This window comes from Apteryx mantelli, chromosome 10 (assembly GCF_036417845.1).
Source record: "Apteryx mantelli isolate bAptMan1 chromosome 10, bAptMan1.hap1, whole genome shotgun sequence".
Taxonomy (NCBI): Eukaryota; Metazoa; Chordata; class Aves; order Apterygiformes; family Apterygidae; genus Apteryx; species Apteryx mantelli.
In genome coordinates this window covers 25,141,831-25,166,898 of record NC_089987.1, presented here as the reverse complement: position 1 = coordinate 25,166,898, position 25,068 = coordinate 25,141,831, and the positions used below count along the sequence as shown (strand labels likewise).

The following is a 25,068-nucleotide window of genomic DNA, read 5'->3' as shown; positions in this document are numbered from 1 at the left end:
GGAGCGGAGCCGGAAGGCTCGCGCGTGTCCCCCGGCGCGCGGCGCAGTGTGGGGCAGGTAGTTCCGGCGCGGCGCGCGGCGGCGGCCCGTTGCCGCGGAGCATTGTGGTCCGCGTAGTTCCGGTGCGGCCGCGGCGGGCGGCGTTGGCGGGCGGCGAAAGGCCGCGGTTGGCCTTGTGGGATCTGTAGTTCGGCGGGGCCCCGCGCCCGCTCTCCCCGCTGCCGGGGCCGCCGAGGGTCCCCGGAGGCCGCCCCGCCATGCCGGGCTTCACCTGCTGCGTGCCGGGCTGCTACAACAACTCGCACCGGGACAAGGCGCTGCACTTCTACACCTTCCCCAAGGACGAGGAGCTACGGCGCCTCTGGCTGAAGAACGTGTCCCGGGCCGGCGTGAGCGGCTGCTTCAGCACCTTCCAGCCCACCACGGGCCACCGCGTCTGCAGCGAGCACTTCCAGGGCGGCCGCAAGTCCTACCTGGTGCGGGTGCCCACCATCTTCCCGCTGCGCGGCGTCAACGAGCGCAAGGCAGCGCGGGCCGCGCGCCGCCCCCGCCCCGCCGCCGCCGCCGCCGCCGCCGCCGCCGCCGCGCAGGGCCCCGGTCCCGCCGCCGCCGAGGCCCCGGCAGGGGGCGCGGCCGAGGACGTGAAGCCCATCGACCTGACGGTGCAGGTGGAACTCGGGCCCGGGGCGCCCGCCGGGCCTGGCCCCGGCTCCGGGAGACTGACGGCGGCGGCGGGGGAGGATGGTCCGGCGGAGGGTGGCCCCCCGGACCACTCGTACTCGCTCTCGTCGGGCACCACGTCGGAGGAGCTGCTGCGGAAACTCAACGAGCAGCGCGACATCATCGCGCTGCTGGAGGTGAAGATGAAGGAGATGAAGGGCAGCATCCGCCGCCTGCGCCTGGCCGAGGCCCAGCTCCGCGAGGAGATCCGCGAGAAGGACCGGCTGCTCCACGCCGCCAGCGCTGGGACCCGCAAGCGTCACGGCCTTTGAGGGCCAGGACCGCTGGGGCCCGACTTGGCCCGGCCCTTCGCGGGGGGGGGACCTGGCCTGGCCCTTCGTGGGGCTCTCCGGCCCCCCGGGGCCGGGGCCAGCCGCAGGCGGGGCTGCCCGAGCAGATCCTCTGCCTCCCTCAGGAGAGGCAACCAGGACAGTGTGAAGAAGCAATGGGCCTCGGCCCACTGCCCCCTAGCTCCCACAGCCCGGCCCTTTCTGCCCCCCTGCTGTTGAAATTGCCCAAATGCCAGACAAGCCTGTACTGTTGGATTCCCTGGTGTAGATGGGGCAGCCGCTGCCAACAAGATGACAAGCCCTGTTTTGAAGCCTATGTCATCCCAGAGTTAATACTGCCAGCAGCTGCCAGCATCTTGTCTATGCTGGGTCCATCAGCATCCTCTCTATGCTGGCAGCTGTGGGAAATGTTTGTTTTGTTTTAGTGTAGATGGGACCTGTGTCACCACTAAGTGGACATCAGTTCATCAGGGTATCAGTTTTCAGCAAATAAACTCGCTCTGTGTTAAGTGAGGTAGCAGCAACACTACCCCCTGGAGAAGGCATGTGTGAAAACATGGTTGGCACTGTACCCTTCATAGGAATGAACAACGTTTTGGTTGGCCTCACTCAGCAGAGGCATGAGGAAAGCTTTAGAAACCCTCTCAGGGTGATGTGTTTCTTCAGTAAATTACTGATGCCATAAAAGACTGCCATTTCTAGTGTGAAAGAATCCCCAAATTAAAGAGTGCTCTTGTACTATGTAGTGTTTGCTTTCTCTGCAGTACATATGTATCTGTTACAGATGTCTTGATGCTCTCAACACTAGTAAGGATTATGATCTGGTAAAATGAATCTGGTGGCATTTGATGGCTGTAGTTTATCTCATTGGCTTAAGAACTCCCTCTAATGAAACAGAGGCTTTGTAGGCTTTGTAACATACTGGGATTTAAATCCTTGGCTTTCATTCAGAGAACTGGGATGAAACAGTTGTAAAAGAAGCAAATTTATCTGCAGTGGTTGCAAACCCTTGCTGTCTAATCCTAAACTAGTTGGCATGACTAACAGTCTGTACTTTAGGCAAGACCTCACTGAAATGCGCTTGTGTGCTCTAAACCAAGATTTAAGAGTATTGTAACAAATCTACATGGAATGATTGTGTAGTGTCTGTTTCTAGCCAGCGTTAGTCCCCTCACTTTCAGCAACAGTAAACCAAAACAAATCTGGCTAGAAAGATGATAAGGTGAGAGTAGCAAGGTTATTAGTTTGGCCTAAATATGTACTTCCAGATTAGCCAGTGGAACAGATAGTTCAGTGCTTTAGAGGAGAAGGATGATACCTGGCACACCTGCATGGCTCTGTCTCGATGCATACATAGGAGGTACAGTTTAGATAGTGACATATATTTAAAACAAAAGGCAGTTCACCACAGTGTGTCCATAATTACATTAGAGGGAATGCCCAGATGTTTTCTGGGTCTATAAGATCTTTTTCCTGTAATCAGAGTGTGTTACACTCAGTAGATCAGGATGTCAATTTTACTAAATTTTATATAAGTATTTTCTAAATGTTAAAAGTATCTTTAGTTTGAAAATATTGTAATCTTTGTAACACTGGCTAACATAACTTTACAGCTGTCCACTGTTGTTGTCTGTATGACTGAACAAAAGGGCACATTGGGATTTGGTAGCTGGAGGTTTATCTCTTGATCATCTAGCCGGTTCAACTAAAAGCACTGGTTGTCACAGCCTGCTATGTGATGCATGGGTCATTTCTTTATTAATGTGTGTATTGAGTTGGATGGTTGACCATGAGGATACTACAGATCTATTCATGTACTAAATACTTCCCATTATTTCATTTTAATTTATTTTCTCCAATTTGATATGTAGCTCTAACTTCAGCTCTGTGGTGTACTGATTTTTCTGCAGTTCAGGTATGCAGCAAGGTTGGTTTTTTTGTTGGTTTTTTTTTTTTTTTGGTAGGGAAATCATTAGCAAATACCTGCTACACCATCTGATTTAACATATGTAATTGGTCCAGCAGATCTATGCTCCCATCAAGACAATAGGCAGCACAATGTCTCTCCTTACAAACGAGACCATTTGTGCATCCTAGCTTCTTGAGAATGTGCGTGTAGTAACAGTCATGGTACTTTTTTACCATTGTAATGCACTTCAGGATGTTCAGCCATTTGGCCTGCTGGACTGGTTAACTGCTGGACTGTTCCACTTCTCCAGGTTACACTGAGGTGCTAACATGCTTAATTTTAATAAAGTATATTTTGTTTTGTTATGTTTCCCGTTTCCATGCTGTATAATTGTGAGGGGGTCTCAGTGGGGCTGTTCCTGCAATTGGACAGCAGTTGCAGTGTGTTCTAGTCCAAGCTAGAACTTGGCAAACTGTCCTTTGGTTTAGACCAAAGGGACTTTCTAATCACCGCAAATAACAATATATTTAAATATTTAACCTGCTGCATTATTATTGACAATAGCAGTTCCACAGTATGTCTTATCTCAGGACTTCCAAGTTTCCTTTTAAATACCTCCTCAATGCTTCCACTGTCCCAGTGAGGGTAAAGTTTTATCTCTGTGATAGTCTGACTTGCTGAACACTCATTTTGGAGGCTGAAGTATTACTGCGAATGGAAATAGGATGCCTACAGCTAGGTTGACTGGATTCTGAAAGGTTGGTGGCTGCAGCTTGACTTCTCTTTTGAAAGGGCTTTTTATTCTTCATGAATCCACAGCTGCAACAGTGGGGATATCTTTCAATTCACATAGGATGAGGAAAGAGGACTTTGAGGTCTGTTCAGTGTAATTATGTGCCTGCCTACACACAGGCTATAGCTGCTTCGATGAGCAAACAGCTATTAGGCCAAGGGCACTCTGTAAATAGTCAGGAGTGATTTGAGCAGTGATAACCAGACTTCCCACCTGGCACTTCCATCAGAGAGACTACGTGAGTCTCACATATTGCACAAGGCTGAGGAAGGAGAAAGCATGGTTTCCTATGAACCAGTCTGGTACAGCGTGCAGGGAAGAGCTAGCATGTTATATGTGTGAATTTGTAATTGTACTTCTCAAAGTTCCTAATTTCAGATTTTTTTAGAACTGCTACTCTTGAGTAATTGTAAGGGGCAAAAAATTACAACTGGTGCCTCAAACACCACATTCTTGGGTTGCACTAGAAACATTAAATGAAGCTGTATGACAAAAGCTAAAACTTTTCCTCATGCACACTTTCTCCCAATTGCTGCTAAATTAAGGTAAGTAAGCAATTGTACTGGCAGTGAGTTAAGGAGCTGATTCTGTAGGAGGGCACCTTAATATGTAACCAAATAAACTGTATTACTGCTCAATGCAAATGCTTTTTCTTCCATTTCAACTCCTCACCCTTCTGTATCTTCTATTCTGATCTAGTGTATCCCCTTCCAAAATTTTTCTTCTACCAGCATCAACTGTTTTTGGTTGCTACATTCCTGCATGTATATTACGAAACATTAGTCTCCCCAAGGGGACCTAAAGACTCTTAATGTAAAATAGTTTTTATTGTTCTAAGAGAAAACCTTAATTTGATCTTTATAACAATCACCCCTAGAGATTAATAGTAACTCCCTTTCTGGGTCTTGTACCAATTTTTCAGTTATTCTTTACCCCAGTGGGTTACTAATTTTATTTTACTTAAGATCATGCATTCTTACTCAAGGTCCTCAAGCTGCAGAGCTCAGACACTAAATAAGTCAGGTATTTTCCAAGTAGCCTATATCAATTCTTTATGCTCAGTGTGGTGGCAAAAGTGAATGTACTAGTTCAGCTTTCCAGTTACACAGGAAATCTAGAAATGTATATATATACACATTTCTATTTAATTTCCCCAGCTATATCACATTTTGTCAGCATTTTTAGGATTACATGGCTATGTGGATGAGGCTAATACAGTCTGCCTATAATGGGAAGAGCTGCTACTCGGATTACCAGCTGGTTGATTGTTTTTTTTGGTGCATGCTGACTGATAGGCCAAAGAGGATTATATCTGTAGAAAGTTTCTCATTGTTCCTTCCCCCATCTCCCCACCAGTTTACAAAAATCACACGATTGGTTGAAGCTCAACCATTAAATGCTGAGCAAGCATATACCATTGGCTAGACTGAGTGAAAAGAGTTATCAACATGCTAAAGTATTTAGTCTTTACCTAATGGTGCTATGTATCTGTATGAGCCATGCAATCCACACTTGAATCAAATGAAAGAGCCATTCTTCTGAAGGTTGTGAGCCTTTGGCAGATGCCTAATCACTTGGCGCTACCCACACTGAAGGAACGGTTTGCATTTCCAAGGTCTAAGGTTTCTGAAATTTAATAAGGTAAAATCAGTCTTTGTGAGAACAGAGTATGAAAAGAACTTCGACCACAAAGCCCCGTAAGAGCACCTGTAGCCTGAATTCAATGTTGAGTTCTTCAGGATCAGATAAGGATGGGAAGGATTAGAGTTCATAATCTGATGCTGCTTTTACGTGACAAGAAACATTAACAAACAGAAACAAACAGGAGAAAGACACAGTCAAGCATAAACCTCCTTTTTCCTGTAGATGAATCCTTAGTCCTCATTCATGCACACACACAAGGTTTGCTCAATTCACCTGCACTTTAAAGATGAGCATTGCTCTTTTAAATTATTGGCCAGATGATTGTTTTTATTTTATTCTCTAGTGTTTATCAAAAGTTTGAGAAATTCCTCCTCCTCTTCCACTGCTAGAAATCCTTTCTTATGTGTTCCCATTCCAACTCCACTTCTGGTTTCCCTACCCTGTCTTCTGCCTTTAGTTTCAGAAACTGGCTTCTCTTACAGTACTTTCCACTCTTCCTACATCTGCTCTGTGACCAGGGCCCTGATCAGACAAGAAAGGAACAAAGCAGAAGTTACTGTGCCAGTGAATGTCACTATGCAAAGACTAAAGACTCCTCTGGGAACTGGTGTTCTAGAAAGCACAGACTGATAAGCTGGATGGTATTTCTCTGATACAACCTCCCAAATCTTCCCTGCTCTTTGTGCAGAAAGCAGAAATTCTGGGCTGAATCAGGGCTAAATTAAGAGAGATAAAAGCAATAACTCCAACCTTCTGTTCTTTACCTTTCTTTTCCTTCTCTTCGCCTCACCACATGCCCTCTTTTTTCTCTCATGATGGAGGTGCTGTGGCCTGTTTTGGGGCACCTCCCTCCTATGCAGGTTGGCTCCCCTTGGTATTCCTGATCAGAGCCCAGGAAATGTATGACAGGCTCCTTGTATCATCCCCAGATCCAAGGCAGCAGCCACAGCCTCCCAGTACCACTGACAACAAGGCAGCATCTAAGGCTTTCACTTCACCACTGAGTGGAAGGAAGAGCACTTCCAGGGTCCTCCCCAGCCTGAGTCAGCATCTTAAACTCTTCATTGTCACCTAAAAAGCAGCCAAGGAAACTTTGATCACATCCAGTCATGATGGATGCTACAGAGCCAAGTGTCTACTTTTGTCATGCTCTTTCATACAACAGCCCCTTCATCTCCTTGATTATTTCATGGTGTTTAGATTGCAAATGTTGTGGGGTAAGAATTGTCTCTCTTGTCCACTTCTATATAGTCACCAGTAAAACAAGGCTCTGAACCTGTCTAGGTTCCTAGTGACACCATTCCTACTACCCCTGCTAAAAAATAAGAGTTAGCATAACTCAACTGCTGCCCAGTTGATTCTCACTTCAAAGGGCAGATTGTTTCCCAGTAGAAATACTACAGCTCAGATGGATGTGCTGGGGCAGCTGCAGAGACCAGCCTGGCAACTTCAAGGCAACCAGCCACACCTGCCCTTGCCCCACAACTGTTCTGAAAATCATTATGTCAACAAAGAACAGAAGCTGTGTGTTCTTGTGGATGATGCTTTTACCATCTGCTGACAGACCTTCACTGCTTCACTCTTCTTCCTGGGTTAATGCATGCCATTCTGAAGAAATATGATTTATGAACAGCTCTCATGCAAGTAAAACATCCCTGAAACCCAATTACCTCCTTCTCAGGATGCTCCCTTCAACGTTAACCATTTCATCTTTACTTTTCCTCACAAATTGTACAGCAATCCTCCCTCAAATTCTTAATTTCCCCGAAAAAGTAAAAACTATGCTGCACAGAGCAGAAGGGAGTTGCTGTAGCTGTGTAGTCACATCCTAAGACATCCTTATCCCACTTTAAAGGCTACTACAGGAATATCAGAAGGAAAATCAATACCATTTGTGTACACATCCCAGACTTGGGCCCTAAGTTTGGAACTGTCTTCACAGAATCACAGAATGTTTGAGGTTGGAAGGGACCTCTGGAGATCATCTAGTCCAACCCCCCTGCTCAAGCAGGGTCACCTAGAGCACGTTGCACAGGATCGTGTCCAGGCGGGTTTTGAATATCTCCAGAGAAGGAGACTCCACAACCTCTCTGGGCAACCTCTTCCAGTGCTCTGTCACCCTCACAGTGAAGAAGTTTTTTCTCATATTCAGATGGAACTTCCCGTGTTTCAGTTTGTGCCCATTGCCTCGCGTCCTGTCGCTGGGCACCACTGAAAAGAGTCTGGTCCCATCTTCTCGACACCCTCCCTTCAGATACTTGTACATATTGATAAGATCCCCTCTCAGTCTTCTCTTCTCCAGGCTAAACAGGCCCAGCTCTCTCAGTCTTTCCTCATAGGAGAGATGTTCCAGTCCCCTAATCATCTTTGTAGCCCTCCGCTGGACTTGGTCCAGTAGTGCCACATCCCTCTTGTACTGGGGAGCCCAGAACTGAACGCAGTACTCCAGATGTGGCCTCACCAGGGCTGAGTAAACCACATCAAACCACATCAGCTAGAAGAAGGGACACTAGATGGTCCATATAAGGTAGATCATTATCCTTTTCCTTTCATATGACAAAAAAATTAAAAGTGGCTTTTCCTATATTTTCACAGCTTGGTATTGGTGCGCATCCAACCCAGTTCCAGCACATTCCTAGATAAATCTGATGGCTGAGGCTTGCTGTGCACAAAACGTTTATCTATGTAAGGGAGTCACAGACTCCACTATTTAAAAACTAGTTTTTTTTCATAACAAAAATCCTTAAGGTAAGTCTATGAAGAACTCTGTTCAGGATGGTATCAGTCATTACATTGACATCTTTCCCTGCAGAGAGGATGTCTGCAGTGGCCACAAAATACAGAAGACATAATCGTATCTCAGGCTGGCACTTAGAGATCTGATAATGTGATAAAGCCAATGAAAACAATGATAAAAGCCAATGAAAAAGCTCATCATTTTCTACCAGACATGAAACAGCTGCTCAGACACAGAAGAATGGAGAGAGGAAAGAATCACCTATTTATTGTTCAATAACTCTTTGCTTGGACTCAGAAATATCAGCCGCCTGCAGTCTTCATTTTCAGGCCATGTGGGATAAAAAGACATGAGATGGTGACAGACACAGGGTTGGCGCTCAGTTTTACCTTTTTTTTTTGTATAGGAAAAGCCTCCCAGCAAGTAAGACACCTGTCAGAAGGCACTTACTCTATTATTACCACATTAGAACAGTTTAGGAAAGAGGCTCAGTGTTAGCCACTCATATCTCATTTTCCTGGTAATGCCCCAGCTTCCCCGGCCTTCAGCAACAAGCCCAGACAAATGCTTTATGCACACAGCTCTTTCCAGTGTTGTGCAGTGCTGTCTCTCTAAGAAGCAGAATGATGACACTCAGGTTTGCCTGCAGAGACCTGGGAACCTTCAGGGCTGGGCCAAATGCAGTGCTTAGCACAGCACAACTGCTGAGCTATCTTTCAGACTCAGTCCTGTAATCTAAATTGCCAGATAACAAAGATGTCTGCACCTTTATACACCTCCCCTGCCACTACTTGCTGCTGCTTTACTGAATTTGGTGTGGGCTTCCAGTAGTATTAAGTTCATGTTTTTTTTAAGACGCTCCTCTGAAAGTAGTTACTTGAAGTATTCTTCCACTGTACCACATCCTTGTGTTTTACCTTCTTTCAAGACTCCTGAACTTCAGGATGCACAGGGCCAGTGGCTGCCGGACCACTTGCCTCCCAACAAGCCACCCCTGACCCCGAGGGCAAAGGCCTCCTGCCTAGGAAGTGCCTGTGGATGCCTGTAGGTAGCCCTGGGGCAGGCAGGAGGCCTGCATTTGGCAGGGAGAGGTGACAGGGCCCTGCCGGGGAGAAGACCCAAGCAGGGAACGGGTGGCTGACCCAGACTGGGAGGGCCTCACAGCGGAGGGGGAAGGGAAAAAAAAACCCACCCGCCACTATCCCACAATGCTCCGAGGCACAGCCTGCGGGGTCAGCAATGCGCGGTCTCCTTCCCTTCATTCAAATGAGCCACCGCGGGCGGCGGCGCGGGACACGCCGGGAGCTGTAGTCCTCCACGCCCCTTTCAGCGCTCTCCCGAGCGTAGATCCAGACTCGCTTTCCCGGCGTGCCGCGGGGCGGGGAGACTAAGGCGGGGCCGCGTCGGGCGGGCGGAGCGGGCAGCGCGGGCGAGAGAGGCTCAGGGGATTCGTGCCGCGCACGGTGCCGCCGCTGCTGCCGCCATAGTGGGAGCTGCGGGGTGAGTGCGGGAGGCGGGGCGGCAGCGGGCCCCGAGCCGGGGGGGGGGGGGGGAGTGGGGAGCGGAACGTGCCCGGGCGCAGGGCGCCGCCCCGCGCTCGCCGGCCGCGGCCTCGTGGCCCAGCCCCGTCGCGGGGCGCTCCGGGCAATCGCGGGCCTGGGCGCTGGCGCGGCGGGGCGGGGCGCTCGCGGCGGGAGCCGGGGAGCTGGAGCCGCCCTGACCTTCTCCGTCTTTGAGGCGCCGGCCGCACGGTCCCCGGGGGGCGGCGGCGGCGGCCGGGGCCTGGCGCCCGAATGTGCTGGCGTGGGAGCTGAGCCCCGGCGCTGCCCGGAGGGCTGGGCCGGGGGCGTCTCCTCGCCGGCGGGCTGCGGCTCGGCGGGCGACCCCGCCGCTCGGTTCCGTGTGGCCGAGCCCCGCCCGCCTGCCGGTTCTGGTCCCGGCAGGGTGGCCGGGGACCGTGGCAGCGGGCCGGACGGCGGGTGCTGCCGGCTTTCCCTGTGTGAGACTTGTCGCGCGGGGGACGCGGGATAGCGCTTTGAAAGGTGCTTTGGGATGGGGGGAGGGCCCCTCACCGCGGTTGCTCCGGCTGCCTCGGCTGCATTAGGGGCTTCAGCTGGGGTGAGTCCAGGCGATAGGCTTAGGAAAGAAATCTCTGGCGGCAAATGAGAATAACAGTTCCTCAAGCTGACAAGGTAAATGCTGTTCTTCTGTTCCACGAGAACACCAACACAGCCTTTTAAAGCAAGTAGCTCTTTAAAGGAGTGTTTTTCATGCACACTGTTCAAATGCTCCTGGGTGCAAATGATCTGTCTAATCTGTGCTGAAAGCTTCACTGTTATAACTGTTTTAGGCGTTGGGACTTCTTGATGCAGATATGTCCTCGAAGCCTGCTGCTTTGCTGATGATGCCTGTCTGTGCTCTGTGGTGGTCTTGCTTTACTTTGATGTGATTTGGTATCACAAAGGGGAAAGGCAAAGGCACTGAACGCTCAGAGTAAAATCTGCAAGTAGATAATTTGCATTGTTTCAAAGAAGGTGTATCTGAGTATGCTTTAGACTTCAGGTATTTGGTATTCTTACTGTATTACTGTCTTACCAAAAGAGTGTGCAGAGACTGAACTTAATCTGGCTAATGTGTTTGAATCACTTTGTCATGTAGAAAAACAAAAGGTTCACACTTCCTTGGAGTAAAACTAGCAAGGTGCGTATGCTCAGTGATCTGCTATAGACATCTATTTTTTTTCTTTGCCTTGCCCCTTTCTGGTGTGATTCTGCAAGAGCTGATTTTTCTTCCGACATTGTACCTGTTGTTATTTTTAGCTCTGAAAACTAAGAAAGGCTGCAGAAATTTACAGTAGCAAGTATTGTATGCTGTGTTTTGTTATAATGAGATAACTTTCTGTAAGATGTTAAAGTCCCCAAAACACTGTTCTAATGGTTCAAGTTTAACTTCCTGTCTAACACAGCCTATAATATTCAACTGCTCATTTTCATTTGAAGTCAGTCATTTCCAGGGAAATGTGTATTTTGGGTATGGGTTTATGGCATATACATTATTTTGCAGTCTAGCTGGAACAAAGCACAGGTAAGCACTTGAAGACAGATAGGAATTGGTTGCTCGAAAATTAAATCTGATCTTCATCAGCTGCCTTCTTAAGTTGATATTTATATTTTTGATTTCTCCTGTTCTGGGAAAAGTTGTATTCAAGTAATACTTCCTGTATTTGTGTGTGGTGACCTTTTAAAGTTTTCTTTTAGCAGGAGAAAAAAAAAGACATTTCACAGATTACTAGGTAAAAGTAGGGAAATTACTATATGTAGTATCATTTTTATTAGCAAAACATGTCATCTAATTTAAAATAGAGGAGTATTTTGTCTCACTGCTGGACTATTTAATTGTTTTGCCACTGAGATCCTAATTATTTAATGCTCCTCCCTAAAAGATTGCCAGTTATTCAGTAGCTGATTTGAAATACATTTGCTTTAACATCAGTGTTTATTCAGTTCCTTGGAAAAATGCAACTGATAACTTCTGCAGTTCTGTCTGCTGGATTTCTTTGTCTCTGTCATATTAATAGTGTGATAGCACAGCGGTATAGTAGGTTTTATGTAAGGATTGCAAAATATGCTAATAGCTGATAACTTTGTGACTTCTTTCAATCACCTTAACTTCCCAAATATGGCATCACAGATATTTCCAGAAACACAGTGAATCTATGGACTACTGTGCGTTTGCAGGGGCAAAAGAGAAAGCAAAACAGGAGGGAAAATGTGTGGTTTTGGGAAGCGTAAGATGAAGTGTTAGGTAGATATCATAAGAAAAGCTTCAGTAACTTTTTTTGAGGCATGTGTTGCATATCTGGAGCCCAACCAAAGGCCTTAGACCATATGAAGGTGAGGTTTAACAAGTCGTGCTTACACACAGGAGAAGCTTGTAGATCATAGAAATTTTCTCCAGTATGCTTTATGTTTTGAATCTTGCTGATCAATAGCAAAGTAATACTGTGGCTAATCCTAAAATTGTGGGATGATAAAATGCAGAATAGCAATGTAGTCTTGGTCCTCTTGCATTTGGCACTGCACCAAAACAGAGTTATGTTTTTAGGGATGATCACCTTTGTGGTATCTACTTCAGGGCTGTTATTCATGCAGTTGCCTGCTTTGTCATTATTTTCAAATGTTCAAGCTTCAGTTGCGAGCAATGAGAAAACTTGCAACAGTCAAATAGTAGTTGATAGAAGATATGTTTGTAATAAAAATTAATACTGAATATTATTGTGCTGCTGAGTCTTATCACTCTCTGAACAAACCTGGTTAAGTTTTAAGTAATAACAACACAGCTAGGCACAAACAGTCCTGGAGATTCCTGCAGAGCATTGGTGACAACTTCTTGACCCAGGTGGTGGAGGAGCCAACAAGGAGAGGTGTGCTGCTGGACCTGGTACTAACAAACAAAGAAGGACTGGTGGAAGATGTGAAGGTTGGGGGCTGCCTTGGCTGCAGTGACCATGAGATGGTGGAGTTCAGGATCCTGCGAGGAGGCAGCAGGGCACCAAGTAGGATCGCAACCCTGGACTTCAGGAGAGCAAACTTTGGCCTCTTCAGGGACCTACTTGGAGGAATCCCATGGGTTAGGGCCCTAGAAGGAAGGAGTGTTCAAGAGAGTTGGTTAATATTCAAACATCACTTCCTCCAGGCTCAAGAGCGGTGCATCCCTATGAGTAGGAAGTCAAGCAAAGGAGGCAGGAGACCTGCATGGATGAGCAAGGAGCTCCTGGCAAAACTCAACCAGAAGAAGGAAGTCTACAGAAAGTGGAAAGGGGGACAGGCCACTTGGGAGGACTATAGGCACGTTGTCAGAGTATGCAGAGATGCGACGAGGAAGGCTAAGGCCCGTTTGGAATTAAATCTGGCAAGGGATGTCAAGGACAACAAGAAGGGCTTCTTCAAATACATCAGTGGCAAAAGGAAGACTAGGGAAAATGTGGGCCCACTGCTGAATGGGGTGGGTGCCCTGGTGACAAAGGATGCAGAGAAGGCAGAGTTACTGTATGCCGCCTTTGCTTCAGTCTTTACTGCTCAGGACAGCCCTCAGGAATCCCAGACCCTGGAGGCAAGAGAGAAAGTCTGGAGAAAAGAAGACTTTCCCTTGGTCGAGGAGGATCAGGTTAGAGATCATTTAGGCAAACTTGACATGCACAAATCCATGGGCCCTGATGGGATGCACCCATGAGTGCTGAGGGAGCTGGCGGACATTATTGCTAAGCCACTCTCCATCATCTTTGAAAGGTCATGGAGAACAGGAGAGGTGCCTGAAGGCTGGAAGAAAGCCAGTGTCACCCCAGCCTTCAAAAAGGGCAAGGGGAGGACCCAGGAAACTACAGGCCAGTCAGCCTCACCTCCATCCCTGGAAAGGTAGGTGATGGAGCAGCTCATCCTAGAAGCCATCTCTAAGCATGTGGAGGACAAGAAGGTGATCAGGAGTAGGCAGCATGGCTTCACCAAGGGGAAATCATGCTTAACCAATCTGACAGCCTTCTGTGATGGAATGACTGGCTGGGTAGATGAGGGGAGAGCAGTGGATGTTGTCTCCCTTGACTTCAGCAAGGCTTTTGACACTGTCTCCTATAACATCCTCATAGACAAGCTCAGGAAGTGTGGGCTAGATGAGTGGACAGGGAGGTGGATTGAGAAGTGGCTGAATGGCAGAGCTCAGAGGGTTGTGATCAGTGGCACAGAGTCTAGTTGGAGGCCTGTAGCTAGCGGTGTCTCCCAGGGGTCAGTACTGGGTCCAGTGTTGTTCAACTTCTTCATCAATGACCTGGATGAAGGCACAGAGTGCACCCTCAGCAAGTTTGCTGATGATACAAAACTGGGAGGAGTGGCCGATACACCAGAGGCTGTGCTGCCATTCAGAGAGACCTGGGCAGGCTGGAGAGGTGGACGGAGAGGAACCTCATGAAGTTGAACAAAGGCAAGTGCAAGGTCCTGCACCGAGGGAGGAATAACCCCAGTCACCAGTACAGGTTGGGGGTTGACCTGCTGGAAAGCAGCTCTGCGGAGAAGGACCTGGGAGTGCTGGTGGACACCAAGTTAAGCATGAGGCAGCAAGGTGCCCTTGTGGCCAAGAAGGCCAATGGTATCCTGGGCTGCATCAGGAAGAGTGTTGCCAGCAGGTTGAGGGAGGGGATCCTGCCCCTCTGCTCAGCCCTGGTGAGGCCACATCTAGAGTACTGTGTTCAGTTCTGGGCTCCCCAGTACAAGAGGGATGTGGCACTACTGGACCAAGTCCAGCGAAGGGCCACAAAGATGATTAGGGGACTGGAGCATCTCTCCTATGAGGAAAGGCTGAGAGAGCTTGGCCTGTTTAGCTTGGAGGAGAGAAGGCTGAGAGGAGATCTTATCAATGTGTACAAGTATCTGAAGGGAGGGTGTCGAGAGGATGGGTCCAGACTCTTTTCAGTGGTGCAGAGCGACAGGACGCGAGGCAACGGGCACAAACTGAAACACAGACACTTCCATCTTAACATGAGGAAAAACTTTTTCACTGTGAGGGTGACAGAGCACTGGAACAGGTTGCCCAGAGAGGTGGTGGAGTCTCCTCTGGAGATATTCAAAATGCGCCTGGATGCAATCCTGTGCAATGTGCTCTAGGTGACCCTGCTTGAGCAGGGGGGTTGGACTAGATGATCTCCAGAAGTCCCTTCCAACCTCAGTGATTCTGTGATTCTGTGATAATTTGGTAGAGGGGAAGGTGATAAAATTGATATGTGACATCTTTGCTTCCCTAATTTAAAGATTAGTTCCCAGTTTTCTCTTTAACTGAAAGTTCTCATGATGATATGCATGTATATCTTTTTTATGTGGACTCTACAGATTACTTGATATTTTGAGGAGATTAAATGTTTTGTTACCCTGTCTATAAAGGGAAGGAAAAGTAGTGCAACTGCCCTTCTTGGCCCCCAACACTTTAAAGCTGACTGGTCGTGAGTTCCTCCTGGGGAAAAGAAAGAACTGACTTCAGCCTTGTAATTCTATTGTTGGATTGCCTCAAAAATACCCTGAGAAACTGCCAGATGTTTAGCTTTGTGGCTTTGACTTAAGGATAAGAAATTTAGTCTTCCTATCCAATTATATCTATAAGTTTGAAAATCATCTAAGCTGGCTATTTGTGACTGTCAGGTTGCAGATAGGATGAGAATCAGACTGTAGGCACAGTGAAAACTTTTCTGGAGTCCTCTCCAAATTGTTTTATTTACTAATGGCTTTGTACTTGCCAACATTTGTAACCAAAAAATATATTTCAGGTTGATATATTTCTTGCATTAATGTGTTTTAATGGATTTGGAGGGAAAAAAGAGGATTGAGAAGGAAAAAATCAAATATCTTCCTTCTTTCTCAGAAAGATGCAGTTTTTGCCCTGTCAATCTTCCCTTTCCTCTCTTTGCATCTTTCTGCTGTGCCCATACCTAGACTTAATTTTTTTTAAGTCAGAAAGGGTGTTTAGAATAATGTAATTTCTTGCACAGTGCAGCCCATAGCAATCGCTAGGTGAGAGTCTCTGTTGAAATCAACTTCTGATTAGTCTGGAACTGTAACTGTCAGGTTGTTAACCTCTGTGGATCCATCAACTGCTGTGGAGAAGACAACCAAGAGAAGCACTTCTTTTCAAAGTCTAAATGCAGCAGTTTGTAACCTCTAGTGGAAACTTCAGAGGTTTGAAAACTGAGAAAGATTGATAACTGCTAAGTCAGCTTTTTTTTTTTTTTTTCCTTAAGAAAGAGGTATAGTGGATTTAAGATAAATGACTGATAATGTATGATGTCTGGGTTCTGATGAACTGAATGTGTTCCAGTATTTCATCATCTCTGTTAATGTGCATTCTGTTTAGCTTGGAGAAGAGAAGGCTTGCCGGGGGGGGGGGGGGTGAGGGGAAGTGGGCAGGTGGAATGTGACTTAATTGCAGCTTTTCAGTATCTACAGGGTGATTAGCAAGAAGACAGAGCCAGGCTCTTCACAGCAGTGAATGGCAGGAGGACAAGAGACAAGGGACAGAAGCTGAAATAAGAGATTCTGACTGTATGTAAGGGAGGACCTTTTCCCCATGAGGATGGTCAAGCATTGGAACAAGTTGTCCACAGAAGTTATGCAGTCTCCATCCTTGGTGGTTTTCAGGATTAGACTGGATAAAGGCCTGAGCAAGCTGGTCTGATCTCCCAGCTGCCCATACTTTGAGCAAAAGGTTGGACTAGAGATCTCCTGAGATCCCTTCCAACCTGAATAAGTCTGTGATTTTTCTGATAATTTGTTTAGTTTCTTCTCCTGTTGACAGCATATGCCTTTGCTAATGAAAGATGATCTATTCAAATGATTTCTAGTGTAAGTTATTACATGAGCTGCTTGAGAGACTGATTAATCCTGTGATGCTGGTTCCATTGGGTTCCTAGAAAGTGTGCCCAAGAGGAGCTCCTCTCTTTTTAAGTCTTAGTGGCAATAGAAAAGAGATTGAAGGAAAGAGTCTTTAGCTCACTATTTTTATTCTGAGCCATCAAAAACAGATATAAATTTAAGTGGTATGAACATGGTAGAAATTGCATGACCAACTGGAACTGAAACAACTGAGTTCTTTTATTGTCTTTATTTGCTCATGTTAATGAATAGGGAAGGGTGCAGTGACTGGTAGCCTAATCATGTTTGCTATGGAGTTGCATGTACCCTTGGACCAATACCACCAATTTAAAGAGCATTGGTGCTCTCTTGTTACACTGAGTATCAAATTTTCCAGAAAACAACCTGTCAGCTTGACATTTTTCATTCAGCCATGAGAAAGTTTATTAACTTTGGTGCAGTGCTGTGTGGAGTCAGCTTTAATATTCTGGGAATGTGGTTTAGAGATGTTCAAATTACTTGTGGAAGTAGTGTAATCATACTCAGTAACTGGATAATAGGCAAATATTTTCTTTCCTTGTCTTCATTAGCATGTTAAAATGTGTCATTTGAGGCTTTTGTCTTTAAATGCTATGTTTTCTTTCCTGATGTTCTCAAATGGTCAACCTCACAGATCAGAAAGTCTTTACTTAGCTTATTTGCTCGTGATGGTTGTTTTTGATTCTTTGAATGCTTTCTTTGTGTGTGTGGAAATCCCTGTGAGTCCACCTTAATATTCTTTAGCAATTTACATTACACTATGCTATTGCTTGTATCTAAATGATAGTTTTAGTTGGCATTTTCAGAAAATGTAGGATTTCTTAGTAGTGCAAGTCTCCCATGCTTTGATTCAAAAAGACTTCTTTTTTTATTGATAGCAGTTAAGCTAACATGCCCAAGTGTGATAATGCAGTAAGTGTATAGACAAACACCCCCCCCCCCCCCCAAAAAAAAAAAAACCATAAAATGTTTCAGGGAAGGTGATCTGTGGGTTTGTGGGGCTTTCCTTGTTTGTTCGTTTTTTTGTCTGTTAGCAGGCAACCCTTTCTCCTTCTGTCAAAATAAAAAAGATGGCTTTTCTCAAGTTACAGCTCCAAGTACCTCTGGTGATGCAGCATCAAATCAATCCTTCCACTCAAGTAGCAGTGTGCTGACTGAGAATCATCTTTAGGTTGTTTCATGGTATCTTGATTGTTGAAGGTAGCAATGGGAAGAGTTATCAACCAAAACTTTTACAGAAATTGGTCGGTTGAGGACTGTGGTCCCCTTAGGAGTCCTGAGCAGTCCTCGTGTGTTCCTCCTGAACTCTAAAGTCCAGAATTAAGAAGGCAGGGAAGGAAGTGGGATGAGTGTAGAAGCCTAGATATGAATACCTAAGCCATGTCAAGTAATGGCAAAGATTCTGTTTCTGTATATTGTGGATAAAAAATCTGCTGCCTAAGGACAGTGTAACCCCAGTCTAATTCTGGATGGTTCATAGCCATGTGAAGGCTCCTTTCTCTTCCAGTCTCCCTCTTTCTTTCTTTCCTCCTTGGTGCTACTACTGTCTGGGGCAGGCATGCTGCTCCATGTGTTACTGGTGCCATCTGCCACATGCTGAAGCAGATGAGGGGGAGAGGCTAATTAAGGCAGTTGTCTCACCTGTGGACCAGTATGGCTGGTGGCACTGGACATAAAGCTGAGGAGCCTGTGGGGGAAGGGAAAGGCTTCAGGATGTAGTGTAGTCTTGGGCAATTTGGCAAAGTTGAGCAGCAACTGAGCAGTATAAATGGTGGGGGGCTGTGCTGCCATGATTGTGGGGCTATGTGGAAGTCCTGTTCATGTTGGGGGGGTTGGGGGGCTTGATTGTAGGTAGGAAAGCCTGATGTCATGGGCAACTCGAAAGCCCTGCATGGTGTAGAGTATCCTTCCATCTCCTGTATTGCAGGATGCTGAACACAGGAGTATTGCTGTATGATCAGGATTGCTATGTAGCCCAAGGAAATATGCAACAGTGGCAGTGCGGTAGTGAGTCTTAAAGAAGTGCTGTGCTGTATGTGGAGTGAACATGGAATGAGGAGGCTGGGGACAGGCTGTGTGCCATGGATCACCATGTAGGATGGGAATTGTGGGAAGTTCAGTGAGTGATGTGTAGAGGTCAGGAGAATATGCTTGAGGATATGCTGGTGTGTGGTCTGGCAAAGATATTGGAAAATTTGTTTTGGACATCATTAGGGGAAAGTCCCCTCTAGAGTAGTGAGCCTAATTCTGCGGCATCAGCACGTACCTGTTAGAGAGCTGCTGGCAACTGCTGCTGTTTTGCAATGATATGGATTTCAATTTGAACACTGACTGCCAGGTGGTATTCAAGATGGGGATAAATTGTCTAATATGAGCAGGTTCCAAGACATTTAAAAAGTAATGTGAGTTAAAGTATTATACTCCATCTGAAGCACATTGGTAGCTCAGCATTGCTACTGTGCTTCTGGAAAGAAACTGTTAATCAAATGGGCTGGGACATTCTTAAGTGGAGGCAGTGAGGTAGGTTTGGTTTGAAGTGAGAAAGGAAAAAATTAAATTGGCTTAATGAAGCTGTCTCCTTTTCCATGGTAAATTAATGTTAGATGTCAAATGTATATGAATATGCAGTGGTAACTTTTAGCAGGTGTTTCTAAAAGGATAGACAATGCCACATTTTCTGTGTTTTTGAGCTTATTGATACCATTCTTTTACCCAGTTTTAATATTAACTGTATGTCCTTGCCCCTGTAACCAAACTTAGAATGAACAATGGATAGAGTTGAGCGTGATGGCTCTGAGGCAGATGTGTTGTCCTCATGTTTGAAAACATCAAAACACATGCATTCTTCCTAGCTTTGGAACAGATGTTCAGTGGTTGATGAAAGCCCTTTATATTACACTTGCATTTATCAGGCTGTTATTAAAAGATATCAATACAATTTGATATGGACTGTATCTGATTTAAAGGCACTGGGCTCGATGACACAGATCTTTCCTATCTTTTGTTCTTTCTAGTATGTCTCTAAGCTGCTTAAACCTGTGGTGACATGCAGAAAACGGTGTGGAGTAAAAGGAGGCAAATCAGAAAAGGGGGAAAAAATTGCTTTTTGGCAGGGGGACAGGGAGGAAGAAGATGTTAAGCAAAACCATATATGAATAGCACAGGGAAAAAAGCAAGATCATAACAAAAAATTAATGAAGGATCACTAATTTCAGCAGCATTTTTTAAGTTTGGTTCTCATTTCTGTGGCAAAATCAACATTATAACTGGGCAAATTTATACTGATTTTTATTTAATGTTTTTTGACCTGCCCAAATACAAATTTCTTTGTGAGCTAACATACTAATTTTTAGTTTCAGAAACCATTCTCCTACTTCCTGTATTTAAAATAAATATCCTTTAATTTCTTACAGTCATAAAGCAAAGGCTTTCTCAAAGTTTCAGGATGAACAGAAGGCATCTGGTGCTTGAGTGAGAGGGTGTTGTGCCTCAAGGGCCAAGTCTAGATGAGATGCGGTACTAGCATACAACTTAATCTCAGGTTGATATGATGGTCTAGTGAGCTATTAAGGGTAAATACACATGGTGTATGAAAAAAAGACTTCATTTAGAAAAAGCTAACCTTTTTTAGCCTCAAGAGAATAAGCTGGTGGTTGTTTGCTATGTACTAGCTCAGCTTGCTGTTAGGTGCTTGGCTGTTTAACATGGTTATCTGCAACTAGATTTGCTCTTGAATGTTTAAGAAGGGTGTCTGGTATTTATCGTCCAAGTTCATAGTGGTGCAGTTGTACCTATGATGGTTTCCACCACAACCACTGTCCTTACCATTCCAAACTATATACCTTTAGGTACCTTCAGATCTTGAATGGAAGCAGCAGACTTCAAAACTAAATACAAGTACTTTGTTTTCCCCCAAAAGTCATAAGAATCCTCTCTTAATGGCAGGGTAAGCATTACCAAAGTAGATTTACAAGGAGGTTCTGCGGCTCAGTAAGCACCTCAAATAGAGCAGATGCTGCATTCTTCTTCTTTTTTTTTTTTTTTTTTTTTAATCTACAAGAGATTCTGGAGGAGCTGAGAAAGGGAACTACAGCCTGGCACAGTCATGTGATCCAGGGTTTCTTCATCACCACAGAAAGCGCATGTTTCAGAGGACCTGTGAACTATGCCATGGGCATGCTTGGAACTGCTGCTTCATGGAGGAATTTCTAGCTTATGTCCCTGCTGGGCCATGGAATAGCTCAAACTGTGAGCTGTCCCATCGGGGTTCTTCCCCTTCTGATGGTAAGCCTTGTGCTTGGGCATGATAGGAAAGTGAGGAAATGAGAGAAGGAAAGTATAGGTGTTTCTGAGGTGTGGACAAGCTAGATGTCACTCAGCATGTTGCAGTGTGCAGAGAGAAGGTTACAAGGGAGGCTTGAGGAATAAAAATCTGAGAAAAAGCTTTTCTGGGGTTAGAGTAGATGGCTACTTTCCCCAGGACTCTTGAGATAGTGTTAAGGTGATCCTCCTCTTCAGGGGCAAATCAGAAGGGATGTGGCAGATGTCATCCCAAGTGCTGGGAGAGCAACATAAGGCCTATCCACTTCTGCTGATCATAGCCCAAACTGCTCTCCAGTTTTGGACATGTTTGCCAGGACTATTCTGTGGCACATGGCAGGCAGAGATGCATCTCTGTCACCTGTGAATGGAAGGAAGGGTTGTGCTGCAGGAGCTTAGCTACATGCAAGCTGAAATCAGTTCTTACAAGTTTAGTTACTTTTTTTTTTCCTCTCTCATGTGGTCTAAAATGTAGAGAGGATGGTATTAGGGAACACAGATTGTAAGGGGGTTGTCTTGAAAGCAAGAGACAAATCCTAGCCTGTGGCACATCAAGAATTTGGTGGGAGGGGTGAGAACGACAGAGGGAGGATAGTGTATTGACATGTTTGACAGCAGGGCAATAAGTAGGATTGCAACCCTGGGCTTCAGGAGAGCAAACTTTGGCCTCTTCAGGGACCTACTTGGAGGAATCCCATGGGTTAGGGCCCTAGAAGGAAGGGGCGTTCAAGAGAGCTGGTTAATCTTCAAGCATCACTTCCTCCAAGCTCAAGAGCGGTGCATCCCTATGAGTAGGAAGTCAAGCAAAGGGGGCAGGAGACCTGCATGGATGAGCAAGGAGCTCCTGGCAAAACTCAACCAGAAGAAGGAAGTCTACAGAAAGTGGAAAGGGGGACAGGCCACTTGGGAGGACTATAGGCACGTTGTCAGAGTATGCAGAGATGCGACGAGGAAGGCTAAGGCCCGTTTGGAATTAAATCTGGCAAGGGATGTCAAGGACAACAAGAAGGGCTTCTTCAAATACATCAGTGGCAAAAGGAAGACTAGGGAAAATGTGGGCCCACTGCTGAATGGGGTGGGTGCCCTGGTGACAAAGGATGCAGAGAAGGCAGAGTTACTGTATGCCGCCTTTGCTTCAGTCTTTACTGCTCAGGACAGCCCTCAGGAATCCCAGACCCTGGAGGCAAGAGAGAAAGTCTGGAGAAAAGAAGACTTTCCCTTGGTCGAGGAGGATCAGGTTAGAGATCATTTAGGCAAACTTGACATGCACAAATCCATGGGCCCTGATAAGATGCACCCATGAGTGCTGAGGGATCTGGCGGACATTATTGCTAGGCCACTCTCCATCATCTTTGAAAGGTCATGGAGAACAGGAGAGGTGCCTGAAGGCTGGAAGAAAGCCAGTGTCACCCCAGCCTTCAAAAAGGGCAAGGGGAGGACCCAGGAAACTACAGGCCAGTCAGCCTCACCTCCATCCCTGGAAAGGTAGGTGATGGAGCAGCTCATCCTAGAAGCCATCTCTAAGCATGTGGAGGACAAGAAGGTGATCAGGAGTAGGCAGCATGGCTTCACCAAGGGGAAATCATGCTTAACCAATCTGACAGCCTTCTGTGATGGAATGACTGGCTGGGTAGATGAGGGGAGAGCAGTGGATGTTGTCTCCCTTGACTTCAGCAAGGCTTTTGACACTGTCTCCTATAACATCCTCATAGACAAGCTCAGGAAGTGTGGGCTAGATGAGTGGACAGGGAGGTGGATTGAGAAGTGGCTGAATGGCAGAGCTCAGAGGGTTGTGATCAGTGGCACAGAGTCTAGTTGGAGGCCTGTAGCTAGCGGTGTCTCCCAGGGGTCAGTACTGGGTCCAGTGTTGTTCAACTTCTTCATCAATGACCTGGATGAAGGCACAGAGTGCACCCTCAGCAAGTTTGCTGATGATACAAAACTGGGAGGAGTGGCCGATACACCAGAGGCTGTGCTGCCATTCAGAGAGACCTGGACAGGCTGGAGAGGTGGACGGAGAGGAACCTCATGAAGTTGAACAAAGGCAAGTGCAAGGTCCTGCACCGAGGGAGGAATAACCCCAGTCACCAGTACAGGTTGGGGGTTGACCTGCTGGAAAGCAGCTCTGCGGAGAAGGACCTGGGAGTGCTGGTGGACACCAAGTTAAGCATGAGGCAGCAAGGTGCCCTTGTGGCCAAGAAGGCCAATGGTATCCTGGGCTGCATCAGGAAGAGTGTTGCCAGCAGGTCGAGGGAGGTGATCCTGCCCCTCTGCTCAGCCCTGGTGAGGCCACATCTAGAGTACTGTGTTCAGTTCTGGGCTCCCCAGTACAAGAGGGATGTGGCACTACTGGACCAAGTCCAGCGGAGGGCTACAAAGATGATTAGGGGACTGGAACATCTCTCCTATGAGGAAAGGCTGAGAGAGTTGGGCCTGTTTAGCCTGGAGGAGAGAAGGCTGAGAGGAGATCTTATCAATGTATACAAATATCTGAAGGGAGGGTGTCAAGAGGATGGAGCCAGACTCTTTTCGGTGGTGCCCAGCGACAGGACGTGAGGCAATGGGCACAACCTGAAACACAGGAAGTTCCATCTGAATATGAGAAAAATCTTCTTCACTGTGAGGGTGACAGAGGACTGGAAGAGGTTGCCCAGCGAGGTTGTGGAGTCTCCTTCTCTGGAGATATTCAAAACCCGCCTGGATGCAATCCTGTGCAATATGCTCTAGGTGACCCTGCTTGAGCAGGGGGGTTGAACTAGATGATCTCCAGAGGTCCCTTCCAACCTCAACCAGTCTGTGATTCTGTGATGATACCAGCATCTTGGAGACCATAACTTTGGATGTCCACTAGACTTGTGCAGAATTCTAAATCCTGGGCCTTTTTCTGGAAGGTGTTTTGTAGGTCTGTCGTGAAACTTGGAGATGGCAAGAGTGTGTTATGAAAGTACCCTATTGCATGTTCCTGTTCTTTATTGGTTGTAGGTGAAACTAAAGGGCTACTACAATGGGTTCATGTAGATGTAGTTCCCATGGGATTATTTGGTATGTTCTTGAAACTTAACTTTCCCAAATGCAAGTGTAGGATCTAAAGAGTTTCACAGTTCTGTAGTGTGATAAGTCTGTTACAGCTGGGGAGATACGCTGGCAACGTATACTTCCATTGCTCAGGCACAGCCTAGATCTCTTTCACACCAGCATGGCTTCTGATAAGTCTTTTAAGGTTTAGGATGAAGGCTGTTTGAATACTATGAAGTGGTTTTAGGGAAATTTTCTTACAAAATGAATCCTTTAATACAGGCCAAAGTTATTTATTGCCATGTCTGTTCCAGGTTAGGCTGGTATGTGGCAAAAATGGTTATGCAATTGATATAACTTTTCTCCTGTAAAGAAGTGAGTTTGAGTTGTTTGGGTTTTTGTTTGTTTTTTACCCTGTTGCACTTGGATGGATTTTTCAATTTGTGATCTGTTTTCACAGAGTGACCCTGTTGGGTAAAACTTCTTCAGACTGAGTCATGTATTGCAAATATTCATGGGACAAATGCTGATTGTTATTCCAGACTGTGTATTGTAGACTTTCTGGACCAGTTCAAAGATTAGTTAAATAGCAGTAAGTCTGTGACTTTCTGGTCTACTTTAGCATACAGGATTACTGGTTTTGATGCTGATCATGTTGCCTAGAAAGTTGATGTTAGATTAAAATTGTTTCAAAGACAGGACGAGTATGTTTCTCACAAGTTCATTTCTGACCTCAGTCTTTCATCCCTGGACAAAATAAATTTCCAAGGTGCACTTGAGAACAAGCCTTCAGCTATCATCAGCTGTGTGTCAAAAACCGTGGAGTCTGTAGCTTGGTTTTGTGGCACATCATTACAACCAAGGCTCTTCCTGCAGAGCTTTTCCTTCACAGGCTACAAAACATCTCTTTCTCAGAAGGGATGACCACACTGTCACACAACTGTGTGAGTAATTGACATCCAAAGAGCCCAGAATAACTTGTCATGTCTTGTGTTCAAAAACAGAATTTCACGTCCTGCATACTTTCTAGCCCTGCAGTGCAATACAGACTGATAGTTCGAGGGTTCCTGGTGAGGTATTGCAGAAAGAGCCTAGGGACTGGCAGATCTTGACCTTCATCCAGAATAATTTAGTTTTCTTGAAATAAACTCAGACCTTAAAATGGAATGTAATGGTTTTTAAGCATAACATTTTTTTTCTTTGTGTTTTGACTT

At 46.1% G+C, this 25,068-nt stretch overlaps 2 protein-coding genes across 4 annotated transcripts in view; both read left to right on the top strand.

Annotated features, from left to right (window-relative positions):
• The first annotated feature begins 135 nt into the window (after positions 1 to 135).
• THAP11 (THAP domain containing 11) lies at positions 136 to 3,284 on the top strand. The gene has a single exon (XM_067302818.1). It carries the CDS (start codon positions 258 to 260, stop codon positions 990 to 992), a length of 735 nt encoding a protein of 244 aa, XP_067158919.1. The 5' UTR covers positions 136 to 257; the 3' UTR covers positions 993 to 3,284.
• A 6,201-nt stretch (positions 3,285 to 9,485) lies between these two features.
• The window catches only part of NUTF2 (nuclear transport factor 2), a 35,978-nt gene continuing 20,395 nt past the window's right edge, over positions 9,486 to 25,068 (top strand). The window contains exon 1 of one of the 3 annotated variants that reach the window (XM_067302949.1): positions 9,486 to 9,593. The gene's annotated coding sequence lies outside the window, so the exon portion shown is untranslated. The other 2 variants (XM_067302951.1, XM_067302950.1) reach the window with 2 other exon arrangements.

Bases quoted from the DNA above. Each gene is read 5' to 3' on its own strand.
- THAP11 (XM_067302818.1), top strand. From the start codon at position 258: ATGCCGGGCTTCACCTGCTGCGTGCCGGGCTGCTACAACAACTCGCAC.